This window comes from Cavia porcellus, unplaced genomic scaffold (genome assembly GCF_034190915.1).
Source record: "Cavia porcellus strain 051 isolate PalLab524CR breed Dunkin Hartley unplaced genomic scaffold, mCavPor4.1 scaffold_17, whole genome shotgun sequence".
Lineage (NCBI taxonomy): Eukaryota > Metazoa > Chordata > Mammalia > Rodentia > Caviidae > Cavia > Cavia porcellus.
The window spans coordinates 13,904,440-13,928,654 of record NW_026947500.1 but is presented as its reverse complement, the minus strand read 5'-3'; the positions used below and the strand labels follow the sequence as shown (position 1 = coordinate 13,928,654).

At 48.6% G+C, this 24,215-nt stretch overlaps 1 protein-coding gene and 1 long non-coding RNA gene across 19 annotated transcripts in view; both read right to left on the bottom strand.

Annotated features, from left to right (window-relative positions):
• Positions 1 to 24,215, bottom strand: part of LOC101788606 (uncharacterized) — a 47,873-nt gene that overhangs the window by 11,737 nt on the left and 11,921 nt on the right. For 6 of the 18 annotated variants that reach the window (XR_010040013.1, XR_010040012.1, XR_010040017.1 and 3 more), the window contains one exon: positions 20,391 to 20,498. The exons of 1 other annotated variant lie outside the window; for it this stretch is intronic. This is a non-coding gene — a long non-coding RNA (uncharacterized LOC101788606). 11 more of the 18 variants (XR_010040010.1, XR_010040009.1, XR_010040014.1 and 8 more) reach the window with 11 other exon arrangements.
• Positions 21,248 to 23,853, bottom strand: Sox2 (SRY-box transcription factor 2). The gene has a single exon (XM_003467552.4). The coding sequence runs from the start codon at positions 23,366 to 23,368 to the stop codon at positions 22,409 to 22,411; it is 960 nt and encodes a 319-aa protein (XP_003467600.2). The 5' UTR covers positions 23,369 to 23,853; the 3' UTR covers positions 21,248 to 22,408.

The following is a 24,215-nucleotide window of genomic DNA, read 5'->3' as shown; positions in this document are numbered from 1 at the left end:
TGGGTCTCACCTGCAGTGATGAGAAATTCAGTGTCCTTCCTGCTGCTCGAAGTGGGCATTAGTGAAAGGTGGCATCTTTGGTCAGTCACAGTTCTGTGTTTTCATTACTGAGGGGAGAACCTGAGGGCTCTGCTCTTAACCTTCAGCCCCAGTTCTTTGACGGACTTGTTGTTTTTGGAGACCAGGTCAAGCTAGGTCGCCAAGGTGATACTGGAACTCTGGTCCTCCTGCCTCGGGCTTCCTCAGTGCTGGGATTAGAGGTGTGAGCCACTGGGCCCAGGGTCACGTGTTAAATTTAAAAAGGGGTGCAGTATTTAAAAGGGTTGTGTGGTATGGTAGCACACACCTGTAGCCTCAGTATTCTTGAGGCCGAGGCAGGAAGATCGCCAGATTTCAAGGCCAACCTGGGCTTTATAGAGAGATCCTGGTTCAAAAAACCAAAAAAGAAAACAAGCAAACAAGCAAACAAACAAACAAAAAGGCAGGGGGATGTAGTTCAGTGCAAAGGCCCTGGGCTCCATCCCCAACCCTGAAAAAAAGTTTTGTCTCTTTTTTAATTTTTAAACTCAACAAAAAGATTCTCCGAGGTTGGGTCTGAAGAACAATTACTCTGCAATGCTGAGCTGCTGGCCTGGAACTCAGCGATCCTCCTGTCTCAGCCTCCCAAGTGCTATTTTTCTTTTTAGAATCAAAACTGAGACCACTGAGCAGAGCGGAGAGGAGAGTAAGGAGCATGAGTAGCTTCTCTTCAGGCCTGCCTGGGGCCCAGATTGGCTACGCCTCAAGAAAGGCAGAGCAGGTGGCCAGGCCACTTCCTGCCCCCCCCCCCAGCTGTCCATGGGCACAGAACTGCAATCCACACATGTCCCAGGGCCACTGCTAGCTGGGCCTGGCCTGGAGCAGCTCCCGTGGGTTGTGTCTGCTGCAGAACATGGCCCCTGCAAAGAGGCCAGCTGAGGTCTGCTGCTGAGGCCCTTGGCTCATCTCCAAAGACAGAGATATTGACGGTGAATCTCAGTGACTGTCAGGAGGAGGACCAGGCACAGCATCTGTCCTGGACCAGCTGCCCCAGCTGCCCTGTCAGAGGGATGGGCCTGTCCCACAGCCATGAGATGGAAAGGGAGGAACAGAAAGGCGGAGGAGCCAGCTCCCACATGCTGAACGCGTGCCACCCGTGCCTCCCACTTGTTCAGTGGCTTTCAGGGGACAGACGAGCAAATGCAGCCACACAGCACAGGCTGCAGCTTTCCCGTGCCTCAAATCCCTCCGAACTCAGGACCACAGGGCCTGGCCTGCCCTGGCCCTTCCTCTCTCCAGTTCTCCCTGCCTGGCCCCTCAGGGAGCCCTTGAGGGCATGCGGTTCCTGAACCTCACACCCTGATTTACAGTTACAGGGCCCAGGTTCACTTTTGTTTGAAATCCTGGCTCTCTGAAATATGTTGGCCTTCTAGATACATCTATATGCCTCTCTGTACCCTGTGACAGAAAACTATCAGGAATTGACATAAGATAAAAATGGTATTCCATGGTCCACATTTATATTCCCAGTACTCAGGAGGCTGAGGCAGGAGCGTCACTGGAAGTTGGAGGCCAACTTGGACTACTCAGTGAGCCCAAGGCCTTCTGAGCTACAGAGTGAGATGCTGTCTCAATAATCAAAATAAAAAGATCATTTTTACTGAGGGGTGCATTAGAATCATGAATGCATATTAAATTACTTAAGTATGTAACTGCAGGTGTGTGTACTGATTTAAACGCACAGTTCCTGCAGAAGATATGACTTCTTGTATGGCTTTCAAACCAGCTCCCAACCACAAGGCTTCCTATTAAAGGACCAGCCAGAGTCGTCTAGAAGGCTGATTTAACTACAAAAGTTTGGGTTCAAAATTTAATTTCCTCTTCCACTTTCCCTGGCTTGAATTTTGATTTCTGTACTTAAGCACAACTCAGTTCTTAACTGATAGGTTTCCCCCGTGAAATGGAGGTTTTTCTAATTTCTTTGAAGCAGAGAAATGAGCCCTACTGTCACATAATCGATAGGAAAAACTCAGCTGTCACAGATCCTAAGCAAACCCTGGCCACAGAAATACCACTGCTGTGACACCAGGGCCGCGGAGGGCTGTACACCTCCTGGTCTCTGCAGGGCAGAGTGCGCTTTCTCTGGGCCAGTTGGAAACCAGGTGTCCTCTTGCTTAGTTCCTGTGCCGTGCAAGCACTAACATCCTGGGATCTGAGGGTCGGAGCTATTTCTACACTCGGCTCAGTTTGGCTGCTGTCAGGGAGTTTAGAACGGAATTTCAAATGAGGTGTTCTTTGCCACAGACCAGTGAGCAATTTGAGTTTAGATTTCGGAGTTGAAATTTGAAATGAAACACCCAAGGATTTCAAAGCCTGTCCTCAGAGGCTCTAGCTCATCTCCATCAACATCAGTCTATAAATCCTTCAGCTCCAAAATAACCGAATGCGCCGGATCATAAATAACACAAAGCCGCGGAGCCACAGCAAGCGGTCGGATCTCTGCTCCAAGTCACTGTCTCTTGTCACTGCTGTGGCCTCACTCAGGGCAAGGAGATGGACCCCCCATGCGGTCTGCCCTGGCTCCACTTTTACCCCCAGGTGTACTGCTCCCCACTCAGCTCAATAACTGACTCTATAGATTGCATTTTACAAAGTGCTACTGAGGGAGGCTGAGGCAGGAGGGTTGCAAATCTGAGTCCACCTTGGCTACTTAGCAAGACTCTGGCTCAAAATAAAAAAATAAAGCCCGGTATTTAGCTCAGTGGTGTAAGCACCTGCCTTGCAAGCATATAGTCATGAGTTCGATCCCTGGCACCAAAAATAAAAAAAATAAATAAAAAAAAAGCTGAGGATGTTGCTCAGTGTGACTGCTTAGGATTCAGTCCTCAGTTAAAAAAAAAAAGATATTATTAGATGGACCTACTCTGGAATTGAAATCACCCCACTGAATAGATTACATGATGTTATAAATGATAAAGATTTTTTTTTTTTTTTTTTTTTTGTCTTTTTGAGTCAGAGTCTCTCTATGCAGTTCAGGCTGGCCTTGAGCTCACTTTGTAGCCCAGGCTGGTCTCGAACTCACAACAATCCTCCTGCCTCAGCCTCCTGAGTGCTGGGATTACAGCATGAGCCACCACACCTGGCTCAAAGATGTTAATTTTTAAACAGCGCATTGTAGCATAGACCTGTAATTCCAGACTTGAGAGGCTGAGGCAGGAGGATTTCTGTGATCTTGGGCTACACAGTGAGCATGAGACCAGCCTGAACCACCTAATGAGATGCTGTCTCAGTACAAAAAGCAAAAAAGAAAACATAACAACAGCAACAAAAATGTTGATTTTTCTCAGCAGAACTTCGGGAAGCAGTGCATGACCTTGGCATACAACAAATCATTTACATACCAAAGAAAATAGCCTCTGATTCATAGATTTGCTATGCTACAAAGTTTGTGTATTGAATAGTATAGTTATTTTGTGCCTTCCTGGACCCAAAGATGTAAAGAAAAATGCATGAGGAGGAATCAGATAGTAGTGAGCTGGGTGAAGCTTATAACTTTGAAGTTGTGGATGCAGGAAATTTGTCCCGTCTTAAACTAAGGCTGTCAGAGCTGCTCTCCACTAAGCTCTCTGGTCTAAATGAAGAGGCACCACTTTTGGTTGGTTCAACTGGCATTAGTGAGCCACTGTACCAAGCCAGGTATTTTGCTCTTATTTACCCCTGAAAGAAAATGGGACACCTTGGGCAGTTATAAAACACCAACATTTCAAGTCAGCCTTATTGCTTGAGAGCTCAGAAACTGCCAACCCACTCAGGCTGTTTCTTGGAGAGTTTGCTGTAGCCTCATGCAGGACTGTTAACGCAAGAGAGTTTAGTCATTAGCATAGTTCACAGGCTTCTCTATAGCTGCAGGTTGACATTTGGAACCTATATCATGCAGAAGAGACCCGAGCCCATCTAGGAATCAAGGCGCTTGCTGCATGCAGAAGCAACTGTGCTTTGTGGAGGTGGGAGGGGAGGGAAGGGCCGGGCACACAATGACCGGGCTGGCAGTGATTGAGCTCTCATGTCCATCGAAGACAGATAACTGATGAAAGAAGTCCTCTTCTGGGATATTTGATCAGTGTGTGAATGCGCCTTGTTTACAATTATGGGAAATGACTGAATCCTGTCCCGATCAATCAGAGAGGAGAGCCGGGGAGGGGGTGCCAGCGCACCTTAACCCTGGAAGGTTCTGGCCGCCAGCATCTGCCTTGTCTGCTCCCTGAGATTGCAGAAAGCTTCATTTTACAAACATAGCTGAGTCTCCATTCATCTGTTTAAATGGCCCAGAATGTTTGCCAGGAGTATTGTGCCACCAATGCTGGTACATTTTTCTCTTCTGTAATGTCTGTCATTACACAAGGCACTATAAAAAGCTAATTTCAGAAGCTGAAACATACCCCTACTACAGAAGTCATCTCATTAGCATAACAAGCACAAAGTTTCAAAGTGGTGATGTGGTTATAGATTGGAAATCCTTCCGCTCCATCAGATCAGGGTCAGTTCTGACTCTCTACTCTGCCTCAACGGAGATGGGGTGAGCGGATCCTCTACAATAAGAGACTTCTGGTGGGTGGGGGAGAACCCTCAGAATGAAGGGAAACATTCAAATCTCACTTGCTCAAGTTACAACATTTCTTTCCTTTCTTTTCTTTTCTTTCTTTCTTTCTTTTTTTTTTTTTTTTTTTTTGGAGAGAAGTGGTATGAGATGGGGTCTTAGTACGTAGCCCAGGCTGGCCTCCAACTCATAGCAATCTTCCTGCCTCAGCTTCTGAAGTACTTGAAGCAAGGCATGTGTCCCCAAGTTCAGCAGGACATTTCTTAAAGGATCAAGTTCTTTCTCTTTTGTAGCTTTTTTTTGCTTGACCACCAAGAAAGGATGTTGTAGAGCATGTTCTTCCTCAGGTCTCAGTGGACAAGGACCGGTATCAGGGCTCATCTCACAGATGCAGCAAGCCCTGGTCAGGGGAGAAAGGAAGTTGGGAGCTGGACCTCAGCCTTCGGGGCCTGTGGTTGGAGGTGCAGATCAACGGCCACTCCTTGGAGGCAGGGGTGGTGGTCCGGGTCAGGGAGGTGGAGGTGTATTCAGATGCTAATTTACACCTGAAAAGGCAGAATGCAGCCAGCCACTTGGGGGGTGGACCTGAGTTCCTCATCCAGGAGGGCCAGAGTGCTTCCTCCTAAAGATGAAAGTCTAAAAGTGATGGGAGCAGGAAGAAGGGAGGGAGCAGGGCCACTTTTGATTAGGACAAAAAAGCTAAACATTGATTGTGAATGCATCTTCCACGTCCCCTTTCAGTGCAGTTTTAAGATGTCGTTGTGGGGTGGTCATTTCCACTTGATTGAATATCTGCAGACTGCTGCGGCATTCCAAATCCTGATGTGGAAGTAAGGACAGAGAACGAGTCTCCTTCCCAGCCACTTGGAAAGGCCTTCTGGTTTCACAATCTTTGCCTTTAATGACCGCTGTCCACCTTGCTTCATGGGACCCAGTCCCCTGTGAGTAACCAGCATGGAAAAAAAAAAAAAACAGCCTACATTCCAACACTGCCTTTAACCCCAAATGACAGCAAAAGGTCCATTCAGACCCCAGGACCACACGGAGGCATTAATTAGGCTGATGAAATCCACCGAAATGTATGGATTCGCCATAATCAAGTTTCTGCCTCAGACTATCATGAAGAAATACGTGAGCAGCTGGGACAATGGGAAGCACTGTTAGAGCTAACTCATGCATGTAATTGAGTATAACATAACCATTTTAATGATCAGTGATTAAAAGTGCATCTTACTTAAATGGTGTATCCCCTGCAATTTGTTCATATCAACTCGATAATGTTCTCGAGAGGAAAAAGTAGGGCTAGGGACACATTTCTCAACGAGATGGCTCTTAAGTTTGGAGGAGAAAAGCGGGAAAGTGAACCAGAAAGAGAAACGGGGGCTTCTGCGTGCAAACAGCTACAACCGTGTGATGGCAACCGATCGTCGTTTTAAGTCCTGCCCGCGCTCAGTTAACAAAGCAGTAGGGATATATAACAAGTTCTCTTTTATTCCTCAGTAAGAATTTACTTTTCCTTATACAAGCTTTCTCTGTCCAACAAGGCTTTCTAAGGTAGGGGGCTGCCCAAACAACTGCTGATTTGGAAAGTGTCTTAGGCAGCGGGGAAGTTTACACTTCTAATTCTTTCAACCTGTTGGGTTGGCTGATCTCAACTAAACCCACTTCCAGAAAGATAACAGTGGGGAGAAGGGAGTGAGTCTCTAGAAGAAAGATGCGCCTAGAAGCCATGGTCCAGAAGCACACACAGTTCAGGCGCCTTCCAGGGGAATGAGCTGCTTAAGCCAGCGAGGGGCCTGACCAACAGCCCACGCGCTGAGAGACAGACTCTGCTCCGCTCTATTCACTGGGACCTGGCCACATAAATGCAGCCATTGTGGAGCCATGCACAAGCCAGCCCCACTTCTTTTGTTGTATTTTTTCTCAGCTTTTGTGCTCAAAACACGCAAATCACTAATGACTTTCCATAAGAAAGAATCGAATGAGAAAGGTGGACCTCCATCTCCAGCAAGAAGTGTGTAAATCACAGGACGCCTATGCAGGCACCGTTAAAAGTGAGAGTTTCCAAGAGATGCCCAGCTCCCCAAAGTTGTTTCACAGAGGTCTTTTTATCTCCCTTCACCCCTGCCCTCAGCCCCAAAGAAAGCCAAGTCCATTCTCCCGCTGAAAACGGCTGTGAGGCAGGACATCTTCAGAGTCTGGGACGTGCACAGACACTTTTACAAATCCAAACCACAGAGGGAGGCAGAGACTCGCAGAAGTATGTTGGTGCAAATACTCTGCCCACTGCAAAGAAAACAAAAATGTTTTCAGGGGAAATTCATTTGAAGCCTTTCTCGCACTCGACTTGCTTGGCTCGGAGGGACAGGTCTTGGGGAATCGGGCCTCTGGGAGGAGGGGGTGCTCCTGCCCTCACTGTATACTCTGTATACAGTGGAAGAGCCAGGCTAGGGGTACTCATTGCAAGAGAATCTGGAGCCCTGAAAGCATCTTTTTCTTCTGGCTATGGTGGCACTTAAATGCTAATGCGGGCAAAGGAGCTGGGAGATTTATATCTTTTGGAAAGTAGGGCAAGCCAGATGGTAATAGCGTCATTAACACACAAACTTGGGATGTGCAAGTGAAGCTTGAAATTGGGAAAGAGATCAGGAGAACAAAGGGGGCTGCTGTTGAAAGGCCCCCGCTCTTCGGCTGGCCCAAGCTAAGAGCCCCTCGGTACAGGGGCCTGCTCCTGCCCAGAGCCGGATAACAATCGCAGGCTCCCCCCTCCCCTGGTGTGATTTAGAAAGCACAGAGAAAACTTTTGCAATAGGCAAATTCGGCCCTTATTTCTGTGTAACCCTTTGTAGTCTGAAGCGGCAGGAACGGGCCTTTCATGCCTGGGTGTTCCCACCCTCACACCTCCTTCCTAGTTTGATAAACTCTTGCCATTGTTGCCATTTATTTTATGAAATCAAAGTGTCACTTGTTGTACGTTTCAGACAAAAGTTCATTTTCTTCCCCTTATGTAAATACCCTGAGTCAATATTCCAGGTTGAGCAGTATCAGCTTCTTTATTTTGATGCTGGAGTTGGAGGCGTAAACTCCTGGGTTTGACAGGAGAAAACTTTAATGTTTAAGTTAAACTCTCACGGAAAAGATGTAATTTAGGGACAACAGAGCTGGTATTAAGATGAGCTCAACAATAGTATTAATAATAATAATAATACCTGTTTATACTAAACACCCACACAAATATCTATAAACAGGCGGTGCAGTTGGAGACTAAAGAAAACGAAATTAATGACATTGTTCTCTCCATTAATACAATGCATGCAATAGAGCTATATACATGGCTATATACATAGCTAAGGCGCCTTGTTAAAAAGGAGGACAAAGTTATTAACACCCACAGATGGCTTTGGGGAACACAGTGAAGGTAAAGGTAACAGTCACTAAGTTTTTGACTCGTTTGAGTGACGCCTGTTGGCGACTAAAAGTTGAGGGCTAAACGAAAATCGAATGATTTCCTTTTTCTTAAAAAAAAAAAAAAAATAGTGGAGCCCTTTAAAAGCCCAGAGGACTTAGCCTCAAGGCATTACTCAGGGAAAAACTAAGGCTGGCCGTTCGTCACAGGCAATTGTAAAGGGTTTCAAAGGGCTGATCAAACGATCGGCAGAGTCATCTACATTCAAGTCCGGATGGCGGTGTTAGGGCGCACACCTGCGGGGAGTTGGCTGTCCGCGCCCCTCGCCGAGCTACAAATCACCATTAAAGCGAGCTGCTTAAGCTTCTGCCCAGCTCCTGACCAGAGTTACTCGGGACAGTCCACTTGGATATGGCCACAGCTCCCGATGCACAAGCCAGCTATTTCGCAGCTCCTGCCCCAGCCCCCGGCCCGGACCCCGGCGCACGCCGTGTGGTGACCTGTGTGGCCGGGGAAGGGGCCACAGCAGTGCTGCAGGTCTGCGTCCTTCGCCACCTTCCCCAGCTGAGCCGCCACCCAGTGCGCAGCAAACTAGGTCAGGAGCAGCTGCAGCCCGCCTGGCGTTTCCCTCGGAAGACGCTCCCAAAACTTCTTCCCTGTCTCTGCAACAACTTTTAACGTACACTACAGACTCGACTCCACTGCCTCATTTTCCCTGCTCAGCTGTGGCACGGCCCCTCCCTGCAGCCGGCACCCTAACCCCAGACTAGCACCCTCCCTCCAGGGCAAGCTGCATTTTTCTCCACGGGTACCGCAGACTTTGAAACTTTCACTTTTGAGTCCTTCCCGGGCGGTTATCCCCCACCCCCTTTCCGGGGTGACCCTGCTCTCCCCGCCCTCACCTAGAGGAGGGGGGAAAATCCGGCGGCTTTGGGGGAGGGGGGATGAGGGCCGGACAGCTGGAGGCGGGGAGGGCGGGGTCGACGTCATTTCTGTCCCGCTGTCTGCCCGGAGCGTCTGCGACCCTGGGCCACCCGGTGCCACCCCTGTGGGGGGCGGGGACGCGCGGGCTGCGGGGGAGGCCAGCGTGTCCAAAGAGCTCCGTCCTGTCCTTACCGGGCCTCTATATGTTTGTTTGTTTGAACGCAAAGTGGAGGTGCCTGTGTCGCTCCAGGCGCAGCAGCACCGCAGCGTTTGGGGAGGAAGAGGGCGCTCGAAGCGGGAGCCGCCAATATGGAAATTAACTCATTAGGAAGGGGTGTGGCTACCGCGAAGCCCCCTCCTCCGTCCCGTCCTTTCTCCCTCGCTGCCACCGGCCTGGCTTGCTAAATATGAGATTACAAACAAACAAATAAGGCAGAAGCTGACTACGCAGCCCCAGATCTAACACGCTCCAGATAATTCGCTTCGCTCAGCGTTGCGGCCGGACCCGCTGCGCAGCATCGGCCCTGTCGCCTGCCCCTGTCGCCCGCGGTGGCTTCCAGCGCCAGCTCTGCGCGGCCCCGCAGCCACAGGGCACAGAGTCCGGGCCGCTGGGGGCAGCTCGAAGGCTCAGCACGTGGCCCTGACATCCAATTCGGGGTACCCTAGAAAGCCAAAGACCAATGCGCCCCCCGCGAGGGTCACCCCCCCCCAGGTGACCTAGGAGGGTCTCTGCTAGACTGGGAAGGTGCTGGGGTCCTCCAGGGAAAAAGACCCACGTGAAAGGAATGTCCTAGAGCTCTGGCGGGGGTGGGGGCTTTTCCTGCGGCGCTGCACCCTGAGTTCTGGATATGGGGGTGGCAGAGAAAGTGGGGAAGACAAAGCCTGGCACCTGGCGGGGGTCTGATAGAGTGCTGAAGCCTGGAATGAAACATCATTAACCAAGACCAAACTCTGAAGAGTGAAGGCCAGAGGTTTGCAAAACGCAGAGTAATTCTGTGACAAAATAAAATAGGGCGCAACATGACCCCTCTCGCGGCCCCCACAGCCTTCACTCTCACCCCCAGCAGCCCAGCCTCTAGCTCCTCACAGCTGGTCCCTGGGTAGTGTCTGAGGAAATAGCACTTTTATGGTTTTCCTTCCTGCGTGGTCCGCCTGCCCCCTGCCCACTGCCTGCGCCCCAGCTGCGGGCCCCTTGGACTAGGCTGCCCGGCATCCCGAGGCCTGCAGGCCTCCGGCCTCAAAGCCAGCATTGTCAGCGAGGGCGGCGGGGCCAGAGGACCCTTGCAGAAGAATAACACTGCGCCTCACTCCTGTTGGGGAAAGTTTCCCAAATGTAGCCTTGAGGTAAAAGACCACTTCGAAAAATCCACCACCATCTCCCAGTTTCTCAGCCTTTTCGCCTTTCAGGTCATCGGAAAGACAGCGACAGGAAAGCAGTCCCCGGAGGGCCAAAATTGGGAAGATGGCTGTAGAATAGTCAATGAGATGGGCTTCAGGCGCGGGTGGAATGAGAGAAGGGCGAGGTGTCCACCACGGCCAGTGGAGGGGGCTGCAGGAAAGAGGGCCTCAGGGCGCGTGTGCAGGCGCAGCGTTTCGCACCTCCTGTTTATTTTAGAACCCAGGCGGAGGGGGCTGGGTGGGGAGCGAATTGCTTTGCTTCGCAACAGGCAGAAGTTGAATAAAATGGGAGGCAGCCGCTCGCAAAAAACAAAAAACCTGCTAGAGGTTCAAGACTCTGTCCTTGACCCAAATGCCAAATGTCGGGGGCTCCCCATTTGTCAGGCCTCCAAGTCTAACGACCCCGGAGACAGCCGGTCCTTCAGCGGTGGCCATGGCCGCTCTAGGTACCGTTAGATTTAGGACTCTGGAGCAAATGTGCCTAATCCTTCATTCAAGCAGCACGGATTCCTTCCTCCCAAATCCGGCCGTTTGCATTTGGGTGGGTGGGGGGGTCCTCTGGGTTTCTACCTAGCATTTGCAGAATAATGACTCAGGCCCCTTGCAAAAACTCTTTCTAAAACAAGGATCTTCCCCACCACAGCCAAAAGTGATTCCGTTTTAAAATTAAATCAAAATAAGAACCCCGTCAACAACAAAAAAAATCCAGACTAAACTATCATCCAGTCCCCTCTATCGGGGTTCAACAAGCAGGGTGGCTGAAGGGTGGCGGCAGGCGTTGCGGTGGTTTGGGAGTCGCGCCCCTCTGGTGTGTGGACTCAACGCTAAATCGGCAATATGAGGGGCTGAAGAGCAAACCCGATAAAAGCTCTAATTACTACTGGAAACTTTAGGTGGTTGCTAGGATCTAAGGACCACCATCACCACCACCACGGGGGAAGAAGAAAAGCCCTCCAATAGAATGTTTGGAGCAGGCTGTGGGGGTGGGGGGAGCTGCTAGGGCGAATGGTGTCCACGTCTGCTGGAACTTCCATATCTAAGCTGTTCATTTACGGGAGCCAACTTATGAAATCTCCACAATTAGATCTTCATTGTTCTTCCTGCACAACACTGTCTAGAAAGAAAAGGTCTTCGCCGTCGGGGCCAATCCAACGAAGCGTTTGACGTTGTTAAATAATAAAGCCATTGTGATTTACATTGTTGTACGGAAAAAAAGGCCAATTATCCACTGTTATGTTGCCATAAAGATCATATTAACTCGAATTAGTAATCAAACAATATGCGAGCGTTTAAAAAAAAAAAGTACAGCCGAACTGGGTGACAGTTACCGCGACGTCTTCTTCACTTTCACCAGCAAAACCCACCCGCGTCGGCTGCGCGAGCGAGCGAGGCAGACGCCGCAGACACGGAAGGAGGGAGAACGCAGCAACGTGGTGATTAACGGTCTCGGTGTTAATTATTCTCAATGAATCCCAAACAGTGCAAACCTTCCCGGCAAATTCCCTGATTCGGGTACTCTGAAAATTCCGCCTTTCTGGGAGGGGTTTCTAAGAAATCAGGGCGAGGCATCTGAGAGCAAGCGAGTAGGGTGTGGGTGCGCGCACCGAGGTCGCGTGTGGGGTGTGGGGCTCGCCGCCTTTCTAGAGCCCGCCGTGCACCACGAGATCTGTGCCTGCCGGGGTGCGCTAGGCCCACCACATCCTTACACCCCTAGCGAATCTTGCGTCTCCTCTACTCAAATCACTCTCCGGCGCACCCTGTGTTATTAGGTTTATAACTCTTTGCCCACTTAAATTTGTGCAGCCAACCAAGGAAATCTAAATAGGTTTGAGTTGCCCCTTGGGTCTTGCATGGAGGCTTTAATAAGAAAGATTAATTGTGGGTGTGTACCGGCCGGAAGATGCGTTAACTATCAAGTCGTGGCGGGCTGCTGGTGCAGGGCAGGGGCCACCTCTCGCCCTGGACCTGGACGTTAGTAGGCGCCTTAGGCATGCGGCCGCGGGCCCCTCGGAGACTGCGGCCGTCACAGGCGAGGGGCTTTGCAGCGCCTCTCAGCCTCCCCGACCTGTTTGAGGTTTTGAAAGAATGTGGCCTTTACTCGTCCTGCATATCAAATCCCCTGGCCCTCAGCCCCACCCTGCTGGCCCCTCACGCACAGGGGTGGGCGGAGGGGTCTTGTGACCGCAGCCCTGTCTCTGCCCCCACCCACCGAAGGACGTGCAGGCCAAAGAGGAACACGTTTGCTGGGGGCTGGGACCCTGGAGAGCTGATGACTTTGTTGCCATAAAATGTACGTGGCCCGGTTTGTGCGTGTGTAAGGAGCAGGGGGCAATTTTCCTGAGCGCAGTGCTTGAGCGAGTCACCACACACGGAGAAAGCAGCCAGTAGGCAGGACGCGGGGATCGCGGCCGCGGAGGTGCCCAGGGACCTGTGCTCGCCCTCGGACCTCGCTCTGCACTCCCCATCCCGGGAAAGCGCGCGGTCCCCGGCTCCGAAGGGGCGCAGCGCTGGGGCGGAGAGGAGCGGAGCGGAGGCGGGGCGGGGTGTCGGGGAGAAGGCTTTCGGGCGGCACTTCCCCGAGTTGTGCTTCCTTCTTGACTAATTCCGTGTAAGACTGGAGACACCGAGGCCTGGGGTTACAAAAGTGTAAACGAAATCTTGGAAGGAAGGGGCCGGGCAGCCAAAGGGTGGTCGCATCTTTGTCCGGAGTTTTAAAACAGTTGCTGCCTTTCCTAACCTGCTTCTCTGCCTTCCCGCCCCTCTCTCTCAGTAAAACCGATTCAAAAAGAGATGGGACCGCACTCTACGAGATTAATGTCCGTTCATTTGCAGGATTAACGCTCTCACGCAGCATAATAAAATACTAGAGGTCCTTTTAAATTTACACAAATACATGAAATGCATGCCCTCTCTACTTTCCTGTTGGATCTCTCAGAACCCAGAAGCCAGAGTCCTGGAACCTAAGTAGAGGATCTTAGGAGAACTTTTTAAACTCAGAGCTGTGAGCGTTGGCATTCAGACAGAGTGGGAGAGACCGGCTTATTTTTAATATCCACAGCTATAGGTTTTGGTTTGGGGCTCATGATTTTAAAAATCTATTTGTTCCTGCCAGCACTCTACTGATTGCAATGCTGGGCATAGGAACCACAAAATGTTCATTAAAGGAACCTAAGCGAGGCTACTGTATGGCCACTTTGTGAACTCGGAACTATGGCTAGGGGAAAAAGTATGAAAGTGTGAGTTGATGTCACGCTGGCTGTCAGTGTGTGGTCTATTGTGGAGAATGGTGCTTTTTGACTGAACAGAGGGAGTCCCCCTCCCCCTTTGCCCAGCTCTACTGCACCTGCACTGGATGACGGAGTCCCCGCCATTCAGCCCATCGAAGATTGTTCAAACAGAAGACATCTCTGACAGCACTCAATTCATTACATTTCTTCCTGCTTTTCAAACCAACTCACAAACACAAAATGAGTATTGCCAGCCAGTGACAGCCCCAAAAACATCTTAAAATACTTTATATGCAGCTAATTTGGAAGCTCATACAACTAACCGTGAAATATTTTATATCCTTAACTTGTAAGGCTTCTTGAAGAAAAAAAAATTACCTGATTTTTTCCTATGAAGAACATAACTCTCTAGTTTAGAGAGGGAGAGAAAGTTTGTAGAAAGACACTGTTCACGGGGTGCAGAGAGGAGTTTCTATGAGAATAAACCTGCAAAAGAGAATAGGCCTTGTTTTATCTTATCCGAAGGGCCTACTTGACATGCATTCATAATTTATGCTGAGGAGCTGATTCATTAATAGAAGGAAGGTACCCAAGCACCAGGGCGGTCAGCGATCAAGGAGAGAGAAGGGAGTGAGGGGAACATGAGGCTAAAGTGTGAGCTAAACATTTAAATCAGTTTCCTCACGGCGAACTCTTCCCCCATATGCTGGGGCTTATTTTGCCATCTTGGATTCCAAGATGTTTTGCCCCATTTCACCAAGCTGAGGAGAGAGTGTTTAGAAAGCTGAGAACAGAGTGTCAGCCTGCTTTCACACAAGTTGGGGTAAACAAACTCTCACAGGGAAACTTGAGTTTCAGATATTTTCCTTGGAGGCAGGAGCAACAGAGAGGGAAGAGAAGGAGAAGACAGGTTTGTCACTTAGCATTTCAGGCTGACTGAACTGTAATCTTATGCAATAACCCAGATTTGAGCTGCATGCAAAATATTGGCAAATTCTTGCTAAATCATTACGCTGTGAGATCTTGGACCAATATCAGAACAGAAGGCCTCATTTCCGGGGTCCTTCCTATTAGAAGTGCATTTAATGAATTAAACTGATTTGGGGGTTGGAAAGAAAATGGGAAATTCATCTTTCAAGAAATGTCAGGTGCTTTCAACCAACAAATAATTTTGTCCACCTTCTACACATTTTAACCACTAAATATCTTCTTGTCTACAGCCTAAGTAACAGTTCAGAAGAAGTTCTTTCACAGTACTTGATTCTAAAGGTTATTAAAAGATATACAGATGATTAGGAGTGGAGAGGGAAGAGAAAATGGGAATGGCATAGCAGTGGTAAGCCAGGAGCAACTGCTCTGACCATGGTGATATCAAAACTGGAAAACCCTTCAAAGTCTAAATCTTAAATCACTCCACTTAGGTAGCATGGGTACAAAGCTATGGCGTACTCTCTAAAGGCTTTTGGGGTAATTTTTCCAGTGTCTGAAAACAAACCAGTGTAAGCACAACAAAGCCAACCCATTTAGATCTCGCCACAAATTCTAGCTCACAGATAATACAACTTCGAAAAAAATCTATCTATGGGACATGCACTCCTGGAAGCGGGCGCCGGGGGCTGACTCTGTGCACCCTTAGGCATTGGCTGCTTGAGTACCGGGTTATCCTCTGGTGGACGAGGTGCCTCCAGAGCGCGTTGGGCAGTGGTGATGCGGTCGCCTGCACTAACGGCCTGCAAGGCTTCGGAGCGCCCTTTCTGCCAGGCTCAGGCGAATCGCGTCATCCCAGGCCCTGCAGCCCTGACGTCACGGGGTGGGGGTGGGGGCGCGGTCCTGCTGCTGGCCTGGCCGCCAGCGATAAGAACCCTAGGGAAGAATTCTCCGCTCCTTTTAGTACAGTAATTATTTCTCTGCTTTCTGCTGGTGGGGCTGGTGGGGGCTGCCCCTGCCCGGAAGGCCAGCATCTCTCCCTTCAGGAAGACACCTAGTAGCTTTGACAAGTTTACAAGACAACTTCCCAGAGCAGCCCTAAGCCAGAGAGAGCCCTGGAGAAGGAAGTCTGGTCTCACAAGGCCAATTCCATTGCCCAGGATCAGAGTTTTTGTATTGGTCTCTGGAGCCTGATGTGAGAATTACCCCCTTCCTTGTCACCTAATTCTGCAGGACAGCAATAAAAAATCAGAGCTTCACATGAAGCCTACTTTGTGCCAGGCGATTTGGGCTCATACTCTGTGAGATAAACCCACAGCATAGCTATTTTACACACAAGAATGTGTGACATCTGCGTCTTTCCATTCCTACCTGCTCTGATCCTAAAGGAGCTTAATGTTCTGAGAGATGCTCGCCTCAATGCTGCCCACAGACTTGCCAATCCGAAGCTCCTGACTGCGAGGAGAAGGCCACTACTGACTGTTGATAGTTGGCCACAAACAGGGACAAACAACCCTTTAAAAGAAAAGGCAGAGGGTGAGAAGCAAGAAGCCAGACTTGATCTGGAAAGTTTGGAGCCTGGAGCTATCTCCGGGGTCAGAAGGTCGCAGGAGGCAAGGGGCTTGGAGCAGCTTAGATTTCCAGCAACTTCCAAGACTTGCAGGGTGAGGCTGGGTAGGCCACGGGGAGAGAGCTAGCTGTTTGGGGATAAATAGCCCTGCGTGGGACCTTCCTGGGAAGCCCCATGAGGGATGTATCCAGGGCCTCTGGGATGTCAGGTCACCGGCCCCTCACTTGTCACCTGTCACCCGTGGCCTGGACACTAGACACTGCTCCTCCAGGGCGGCCTGCAGGAGGCCAGTGTGCTCCCAGACCAGCTCCTACACCGGCGGCACCGACTCCCAGGGAAGGGTGCAGGTGATAGCTCAAAGCACCAAAATCTTTGTAAAACACCGCACACTTCATTCTGTCACGCAGGCAGACGAGGGTAATGAGACGCATGACTCCTCTGAGCTTTTAAATCACCTGACATCGCTTTGCAAAGTGGAATGAGCATCTGTAGTCCAAACACCTAGAAGCAACAGCTATCTTTGCATTCCAAAATGAAAAGGACATTTTGTTTGCTTTGGGAGAGAAACTGAGCCTGGTGCTCAAGGAGTCAGAAACATCACCATTATACCAAAATACAAAAAACAAAATTCAGCTGGACCTGCACACAGAAACAGAACTCTCTGCGGTAGAAATCTTAAGACATCGTAATATATCACCCTTCCTATGAGAAGTCCCTGTAGTTAAAATAAGAATCAGGTGCGTAATTTCCTAGAAGCCACAAAAGCAAAACGCACAAACTGAAAACAAGAACTATAACACTGGACAGCACCATCAGGAGGGAGAGGGGAGGGTTTGAGACTCCTGCGGTAGCATCACGTGAGGTTACCAGGAAAGTTTTTAAATAGAAAATAACTATGAAAGATACTAACCACATTCTCTGGCTAGAGCTATTTCCCTATCTTTGGAAGCTGCTTCCACAGCTTCATACTCTAGACTTTCAAAAGCTCTGTTTCTTTGGACCCCGTCCAGATTTTCACGGTAAAGGTCACAGTGTCTTCCCCTTCTCCCTTCTCCAAGGGATCCACCACATAGGGAGATCCAGCCAGCTACCTCCCAACTTAGGTCCAAAAAGAAAGCAAAGAACATGAAGTCGACCCCCAGGCACAACCCCCGATGCAGCCTGAAAAGAAAACTCAACTCAGAGAGCAAGGAAATGCAGCCACAAGGAAGCAGAAAGAAAGAAAGAAAAAACTAGAGATGCAAATTATTTTAAAGCAATAATGGGTGGGGGGTGGTTTTGGAATGTGAGCTCAAGTCTTTGCTAAGTGAGCTCATGGCGAAGGGTTAGTCCCTCTTCCACAAAGAAAAATATGAGGACCCGTTTTTTCAAAATTCTCCAAGAACAGAAAAAAAAGGGGGGGGATGGTGGATAAAAGAAAGCTCTTTCAATTATAACAGATAAACAAATAAATAAGCAGTGCCAACTAACAGGTGATCAAACCATAGTCAAATTTCAATCTCGGAGCAGTTAGCTATAAACTGTTAGCAGTTGAAAAGTAAACCTCATGCACACAAAAGCACTGTTTAATTTTCTTCTTGTAATGGTTTTAAATGAAGACCCCATCACTATGCAGTTAAGCGGTATCCTTGTCCCCCTGAGGCGTTGATCAGTTCCTTTTAATGTGAGAAAACTGGCAGCTCAAAACCAGTCAATGGAGCTCCCACAACAAAAGTTCTGAAAAGCTGAATGAATTAGGGTTGTAATTACTGCTGCCACCCCCCCTCCAGCTTATCTCTTATTCATTCAATTTATATTATTGTCAAGGAATCTTACTCTCAAAATCATTCCTTTACCATTGTACCTGGGGCCTTGGGAGAAGTTATGACATGGCATCAGCTGGCTCTCACCCCCTGCACCTTCCAGTGTTCAGACCAATAGGTAGGAGGCGGGAAGGATATCCTGTACCCCAATTTACTCAGCCACAACTAGAACTCAGCACACTCAGTCGATGGAGCCTTATATTTTAAATCTTGGATTTGATTAACAAATAGTAATATGTATCTTGCCTAAATTCAGGGCCTGCCCGGTCTCTGAAATCTTACAACATTGCTACTTAGAAAAGGCAAAAGATTATAAATAAACGCCCTCCTCCTTCTGCCTGTACTGTAGATACCTAAAAGACCTGGCCAGACATGATGTGAAAATTAAGATAAAGTATTATGTTCTTGATTTTTTTTTCTCCTTTAAACCCAAAAGAGACCACGGAATAGAAAAAGAGGCCATAATTCCACCCCCCAGCCCATGCAAAGGTTTTATGGAAAAAGCTTTAGAACGCCAGAGCTCAGTATGCTTTTCAATCTAAGAGGTTGCTGATGGAGAAGATTCTCCTGAGATTTTTTCCTACCATACAAATGTGTCGGTTTCTAGAAATAAGTACAGCTATTACAACCAAATCTACTAGCAGTCTAAATAATTAATTGAAGCGTTGCTCTTTGACCCTTGAAAAGTCCAGTAGGGACACGTTTATAGTAATAATACCTCCGAATGAGCCCTTGTCAAATATTCATTTAGTGGTTAATGTGAGCCATTTTCCCCTGGGACAGTCTGTAATACCAGCTTCCCAGCATTGGCAAAGAAACCGTGCTAATCTACTACAGCTCAGCAAAAATATTTTAACTCTCTTTATTTAAAGTATAGGGGCAGCAGGGGCGAGGAGAAAAAAAAATTGTAAAGAGAAGAGACTACATATAATCTCAATCTTTTGCACATTTCTATTCTGTAAGGTTAATGAAACATTTAAATTCACCCCTTTAGACAGAAAATTGAGAGTTTTCATTGAGCAGAATAATATCCTGAGGAAGGACAGAAACACAGCAACTGTCCTCAGCACCAAGAGATAACATCTCTGGGTGAGTTTATGAATGCACAATGTGCCTTGTGAAACATATTATCAAAATATTATATGCTCAGTATTAATTCAGTCATGAAATTATACATGGGGAGTCACTTAATTTTATCGAAGGATACAATGGGATGTGTATCATTTTCTTCAGATGCAGTTTACCCAAAGTATTTAAACTTGCAAACAAACAAAAAATTTTGGCTCTAGTTTTCAACTACTTGGTTTGGAGATATAGGAGAGATGGGAAAGGAAATGGAAGTTCTAGACAGTGACAATCACTTAAAGCCAGTTCAATTTCCCAAAATATTGTGCTTTTCTTCCCCTTGCAAAATCTTTGCAAATGCATATTTTGCCAAAACATTGCTTTCTGGTCTGATCCTGTGGACATTTTTTTAAATGGAAGGTTAATACAGTGCACTTATTCTGAGCCTCTCTGTATATTTCTAATATACTGTAAATTTATTTTTCAAATACATACATCCTATGTCGTTGATTGGCTCAGGAATATCCTCCCCGCTCCCCCAGCATGGTCATTTGGATCTTTATTCAAAGTTTCTTTTATTCGTATGTCCTCATACGAGCAAGAACTGCCGAATGTGCTCATTACCACGTGAATAATCTGTATGTGCATTACAATGGCTGGCCGAGCTGGGGGAAATTCTTTCAGAGTCCCTGCATTAATTAGGGGGGGAAATGCCTTGCTCAGAATTTGGGAGCTGGAATCTCTTTCCCTCCCCAGTACAACAGTACCCTAAAAAAAAATGAGGGTAAAGTAAATAAACACCAATACACGCTGAAAATGAAGCAATCTAGAATAAATAAAAATACAGATAATGATATATTCACTAGCTCATCACAGAACCCACACTCCACGAAAGACTTTCCCGGGAACCAGGAGGTGAAAACCAGCGGAATGAGCCAACTGAGAGGCTGCGGCGGGGACTTTATCCAGGGGTGGGTGGGAAAGCGCTGCCGGGTTCCAACTTCTCCAAAGTTGTAGCAAGTTGACACGACAAACTCTTAAAAGTATGGGAAGCAATCGTGCACTTAAGAATGTCTTTCTATGCTTCCTGGTCCCCTTGGGTAGAGAAAGATGAGGGAAATAAGTGTAAGAAAAAGGAGAAGGAAAAAAAAAAAAAAAAAAGAACTAAAAGTCCCCGACTTGGTCTCGGTTTCTCAGGCTGCGTCAAAACGCAGGTTGGTTTTGATTCAGAGGCATCGCTAATTCAAAGACCAGGGCGATTTCCCCAACTTTTCTGCTCCCACCGAGGACAACTAAAGCCTTTCTTTACCTTTCCTAGGGCAAAAGAAAACAACAAATCCAATCTTGTTTCTCCATCCGCTCCTCCCCCACCTCTACTACTGTAGTCAAACAGTTAACAGATCAAAAGCATAATCATCTCCAAATGTGATTAGACTGGACAAAGTAAAATATCTACCTCAGAGTTGATTGTTTTCTTCTGTAATATGGCTGTTGCCTGGCTTCTCTTTTGCTTGTTATCAGCTGCAGAGATTATCCGATTTGGGGCGACAGGCTTGGACCCGCGCTGCCAGTTTAAGAAATAGGATTCGGGAGGGCGGGGGAAAAAAGAAAAAAAATAATAAAAAAACTACATCCATGATAAGTCAGGGAATTTTGCAAGACGTTCTTTGCTTTCCCTTGCCCCTAAACAGGAAAATGTAGGAGAAAGTTTACGAAGTCAAGGAACAAAGAAAGCAAACCACTTGTTTCCTCTTAGACAATAATAGCAGGGCCAGAGGAATCCAGAACCCACCCAGCAGATAACACTTCGCATGTCTAGCTTACAATTATTCCCACACGAGAAGCATCATTTCCCCCTGTGACCGGGTTTCAAAGGGCCATTGTGCGGAAAAGAAAATGAAAACAAAACCAGCCAACCTGGTTCTGATTTGGCTCAATCCCCTATCTGCTAAGCTACAAGAAAAATTTCAGAATTGACTCCTTCCTGGCAACAAGTGGCACAAATCAGTCTGAGCACAAGTCCCCCTCATGCGTATTCATGCTGCTTAGAGAAGGAGGGGGTGGATTTACAATATATGTCTCTAGTTTCTATTTTAGAAATGACATAAGCGTTTCAGTTTTTCCAGAGTACTGATTAATCATCCAGCCACCGCTGTCACTTTGCTCTTTGTAGTTAACGTTAGCACATGTTGCTGGACTAGTAATACGAAAGATTTTTCGTATTTTGCCTTCGTGGCTGAATATGGCATTATAATTCCCAGAAGTTATGTATAATTACAGGGTTATCTAAATAAATGAAAGACTCAAGCATAATTTCAGTGTCCATATTTCAAAAATTTATTTATCTCAAACTGTGCATAATGGAGTAAAAACTTAAGTTGAAAATGTACCTGTTATAAGGGCGGTATTAGTTCAAATATATACATGGGTTCTCGGCAGACTGATTCAAGTAATACAGAGCCGAATCTTTTAAAATACAACTACGGAAAATAAAAGGGGGGGGACCTTAAAATATCACAATAAATTTACAGAAATATTACAAACCATAAGAAAATATTTCAAACACAGTAATTTCATGTTGCTTTTTTATCTGAACAAAATGGAAAGGTGGGACCGAACAAAAGCTATTATAAATTACCAATGATGTCAACCTGCATGGCCATTTTTTTTTTTTTTGTTTTTAACAGTAAGTTAAAAATTTTAGTACAATCTAAAACTTTTGCCCTTTTAAACAAGACCACGGAGATGGTTTTGCCAGTACTTATCCTAATTTCTTTCCTTTTGTACAATCTTAAAACAATTAAAATGTCCAAATCTGAATTAATTTTCTTTTCTCCATCTTTACAACTGTCCTAAATTTCAGCTGCAGAATCAAAATTCAGCAAGAAGCCGCTCCTTGAAAAATATTGGCAAATTCTCAGCTTATAAACAATGGACATTTTGATTGCCAGGTTTATCTCGATAAATACTGTACAAAAGTTGCTTGCAAATATTAAAACATTTTTTTTTCGTCGCTTGGAGACTAGCTCTAAATATTTATTGGTAAAGACTTTTGCAAACTTCCTGCAAAGCTCCTACCATACCACTAGAACTTTTAAAAAGTTTTGCGTAGTTCTCTCTCCTCAAGATCTATACAAGGTCCAATCCCTCGCCCTCCCAACCACCCCCGGGTTTTCTCTGTACAAAAATAGTCCCCCAAAAAGAAGTCCTGGATCTCCCATAAAAGTTTTCTCGCAGGCATCGCGGGTTCTGCGCGAGTCTGGATGGGATCGGCGCCCTCTTTCCGCAGCCGTCCTCTGCTGTGGGTGATGAAATTGCTTTTTTCCTTCGAGCGCGCCAGGTTTTTTTCTCCATGCCGTTTCTGCCTCCCCTCTTTTGCACCCCTCCCATTTCCCTCGTGTTTTTTTTTTTTTTCTTTTTTCTTTTTTTTTCTCCTTTGAAAATCTCCCCCTGCGGTTCGCTGTCCGGCCCGCCTCACATGTGCGAGAGGGGCAGTGTGCCGTTGATGGCCGTGCCCGGCACCGGGCCGCTCTGGTAGTGCTGCGGCATGTGTAGTCTGCTGGGCGCCGCAGGCTCCGGCACCTCGGCGCCGGGGAGATACATGCTGATCATGTCCCGGAGGTCCCCGGCCTGGCAGGGCGCCCTGGAATGGGAGGAAGAGGTAACCACGGGGGGGCTGGAGCTGGCCTCGGACTTCACCACCGAGCCCATGGAGCCCAGCGCCATGCCGGGGGTGCCCTGCTGCGAGTAGGACATGCTGTAGGTGGGCGAGCCGTTCATGTAGGTCTGCGAGCTGGTCATGGAGTTGTACTGCAGCGCGCTCACGTCGTAGCGGTGCATGGGCTGCATCTGCGCGGCGCCGTGCGCGTTGAGGCCCGGGTGCTGCGGGTAGCCCAGCTGGTCCTGCATCATGCTGTAGCTGCCGTTGCTCCAGCCGTTCATGTGCGCGTAGCTGTCCATGCGCTGGTTCACGCCCGCGCCCAGGCCGGCGCCCACCCCGACCCCGCTCGCCATGCTGTTGCCGCCGGGGGCCAGCAGCCCTCCGGGCAGCGTGTACTTATCCTTCTTCATGAGCGTCTTGGTTTTCCGCCGGGGCCGGTATTTATAATCCGGGTGCTCCTTCATGTGCAGCGCTCGCAGCCGTTTGGCCTCGTCGATGAACGGCCGCTTCTCCGTCTCGGACAAAAGTTTCCACTCGGCGCCCAGGCGCTTGCTGATCTCCGAGTTGTGCATCTTGGGGTTCTCCTGGGCCATCTTGCGCCGCTGCCCGCGGGACCACACCATGAAGGCGTTCATGGGTCGCTTCACGCGGTCCGGGCTGTTCTTCTGGTTGCCGCCCGCGGCCGCCGCCGTGGGGTTGCCGCCGCCGCCGCCGCCCCCCGAAGTCTGCTGCGGGCCCGGCGGCTTGAGCTCCGTCTCCATCATGTTGTACATGGGGCGCTGCGCGCAGCCCCCGGCGGCCGCAGACCCTCGGCCCGGCCGGGACTTGGGGGCCCCGGGACTTGGGGGCCCCGCGGGCGGGGAGGGGCGAGGAGGAGGGGAGGCGGGAGGGGGCGCCGGGAGCGCAGGGCTCCGCGACGGGAGCAGACGAGGAGCAATTTGGGGGAGAAGAGAAGCGAGAGAGCGAGAGAAGCAAACTGGAATCAGGATTTAAAAAAAAAAAAAAAAAAAAAAAAAAACCCACAACCAGGCGCTTCCCTCCTCCTCCGGCCGATCCCGCCGCAGCCGATGATTGTTATTGTGATTTTTTGGAAGGGCTTAAGCCTGGGGCTCAAACTTCTCTCCCTTTTTCTTTCTCTCTCCTCTTCTTTCTCTCTCAGTCCTAGTCTTAAAGAGGCAGCAAACTACTTTCCCCCTTTTGCAAACACTCTCTTCTCTGCCTTGACAACTCCTGATACTTTTTTGAACAAGTTAATAGACAACCATCCATGTGACGGGGGCTGTCAGGGAATAAATGGATTTCTCGCGACCAATCAGCGCGCGCCGGCTCCTCCACTCCCGCCCAGCCTCGCCGCCGGGTTTTGCATGAAAAGGGGCGGGGCCTGCCGCGCCGCCGGGCCGCGCAGGGGAGGACGGAGGGAGGGGAAAGGCGCGGAGGAGGGGGAAGGGAAGAGAGGAGGCGGGGAGGGGGGGCGGCGCCCGCAGCCCGGCTGCCAGCCACTGGGAAACCTTTGTATCCCCTCTTGCAGCAACAGGTCACACCACACGCCTTTTCGAAGGAAGTGGGTAAACAGCGCTAAGACTCCGTTTCCCCTCCCCTCTTTAAACTTAATATGGATTT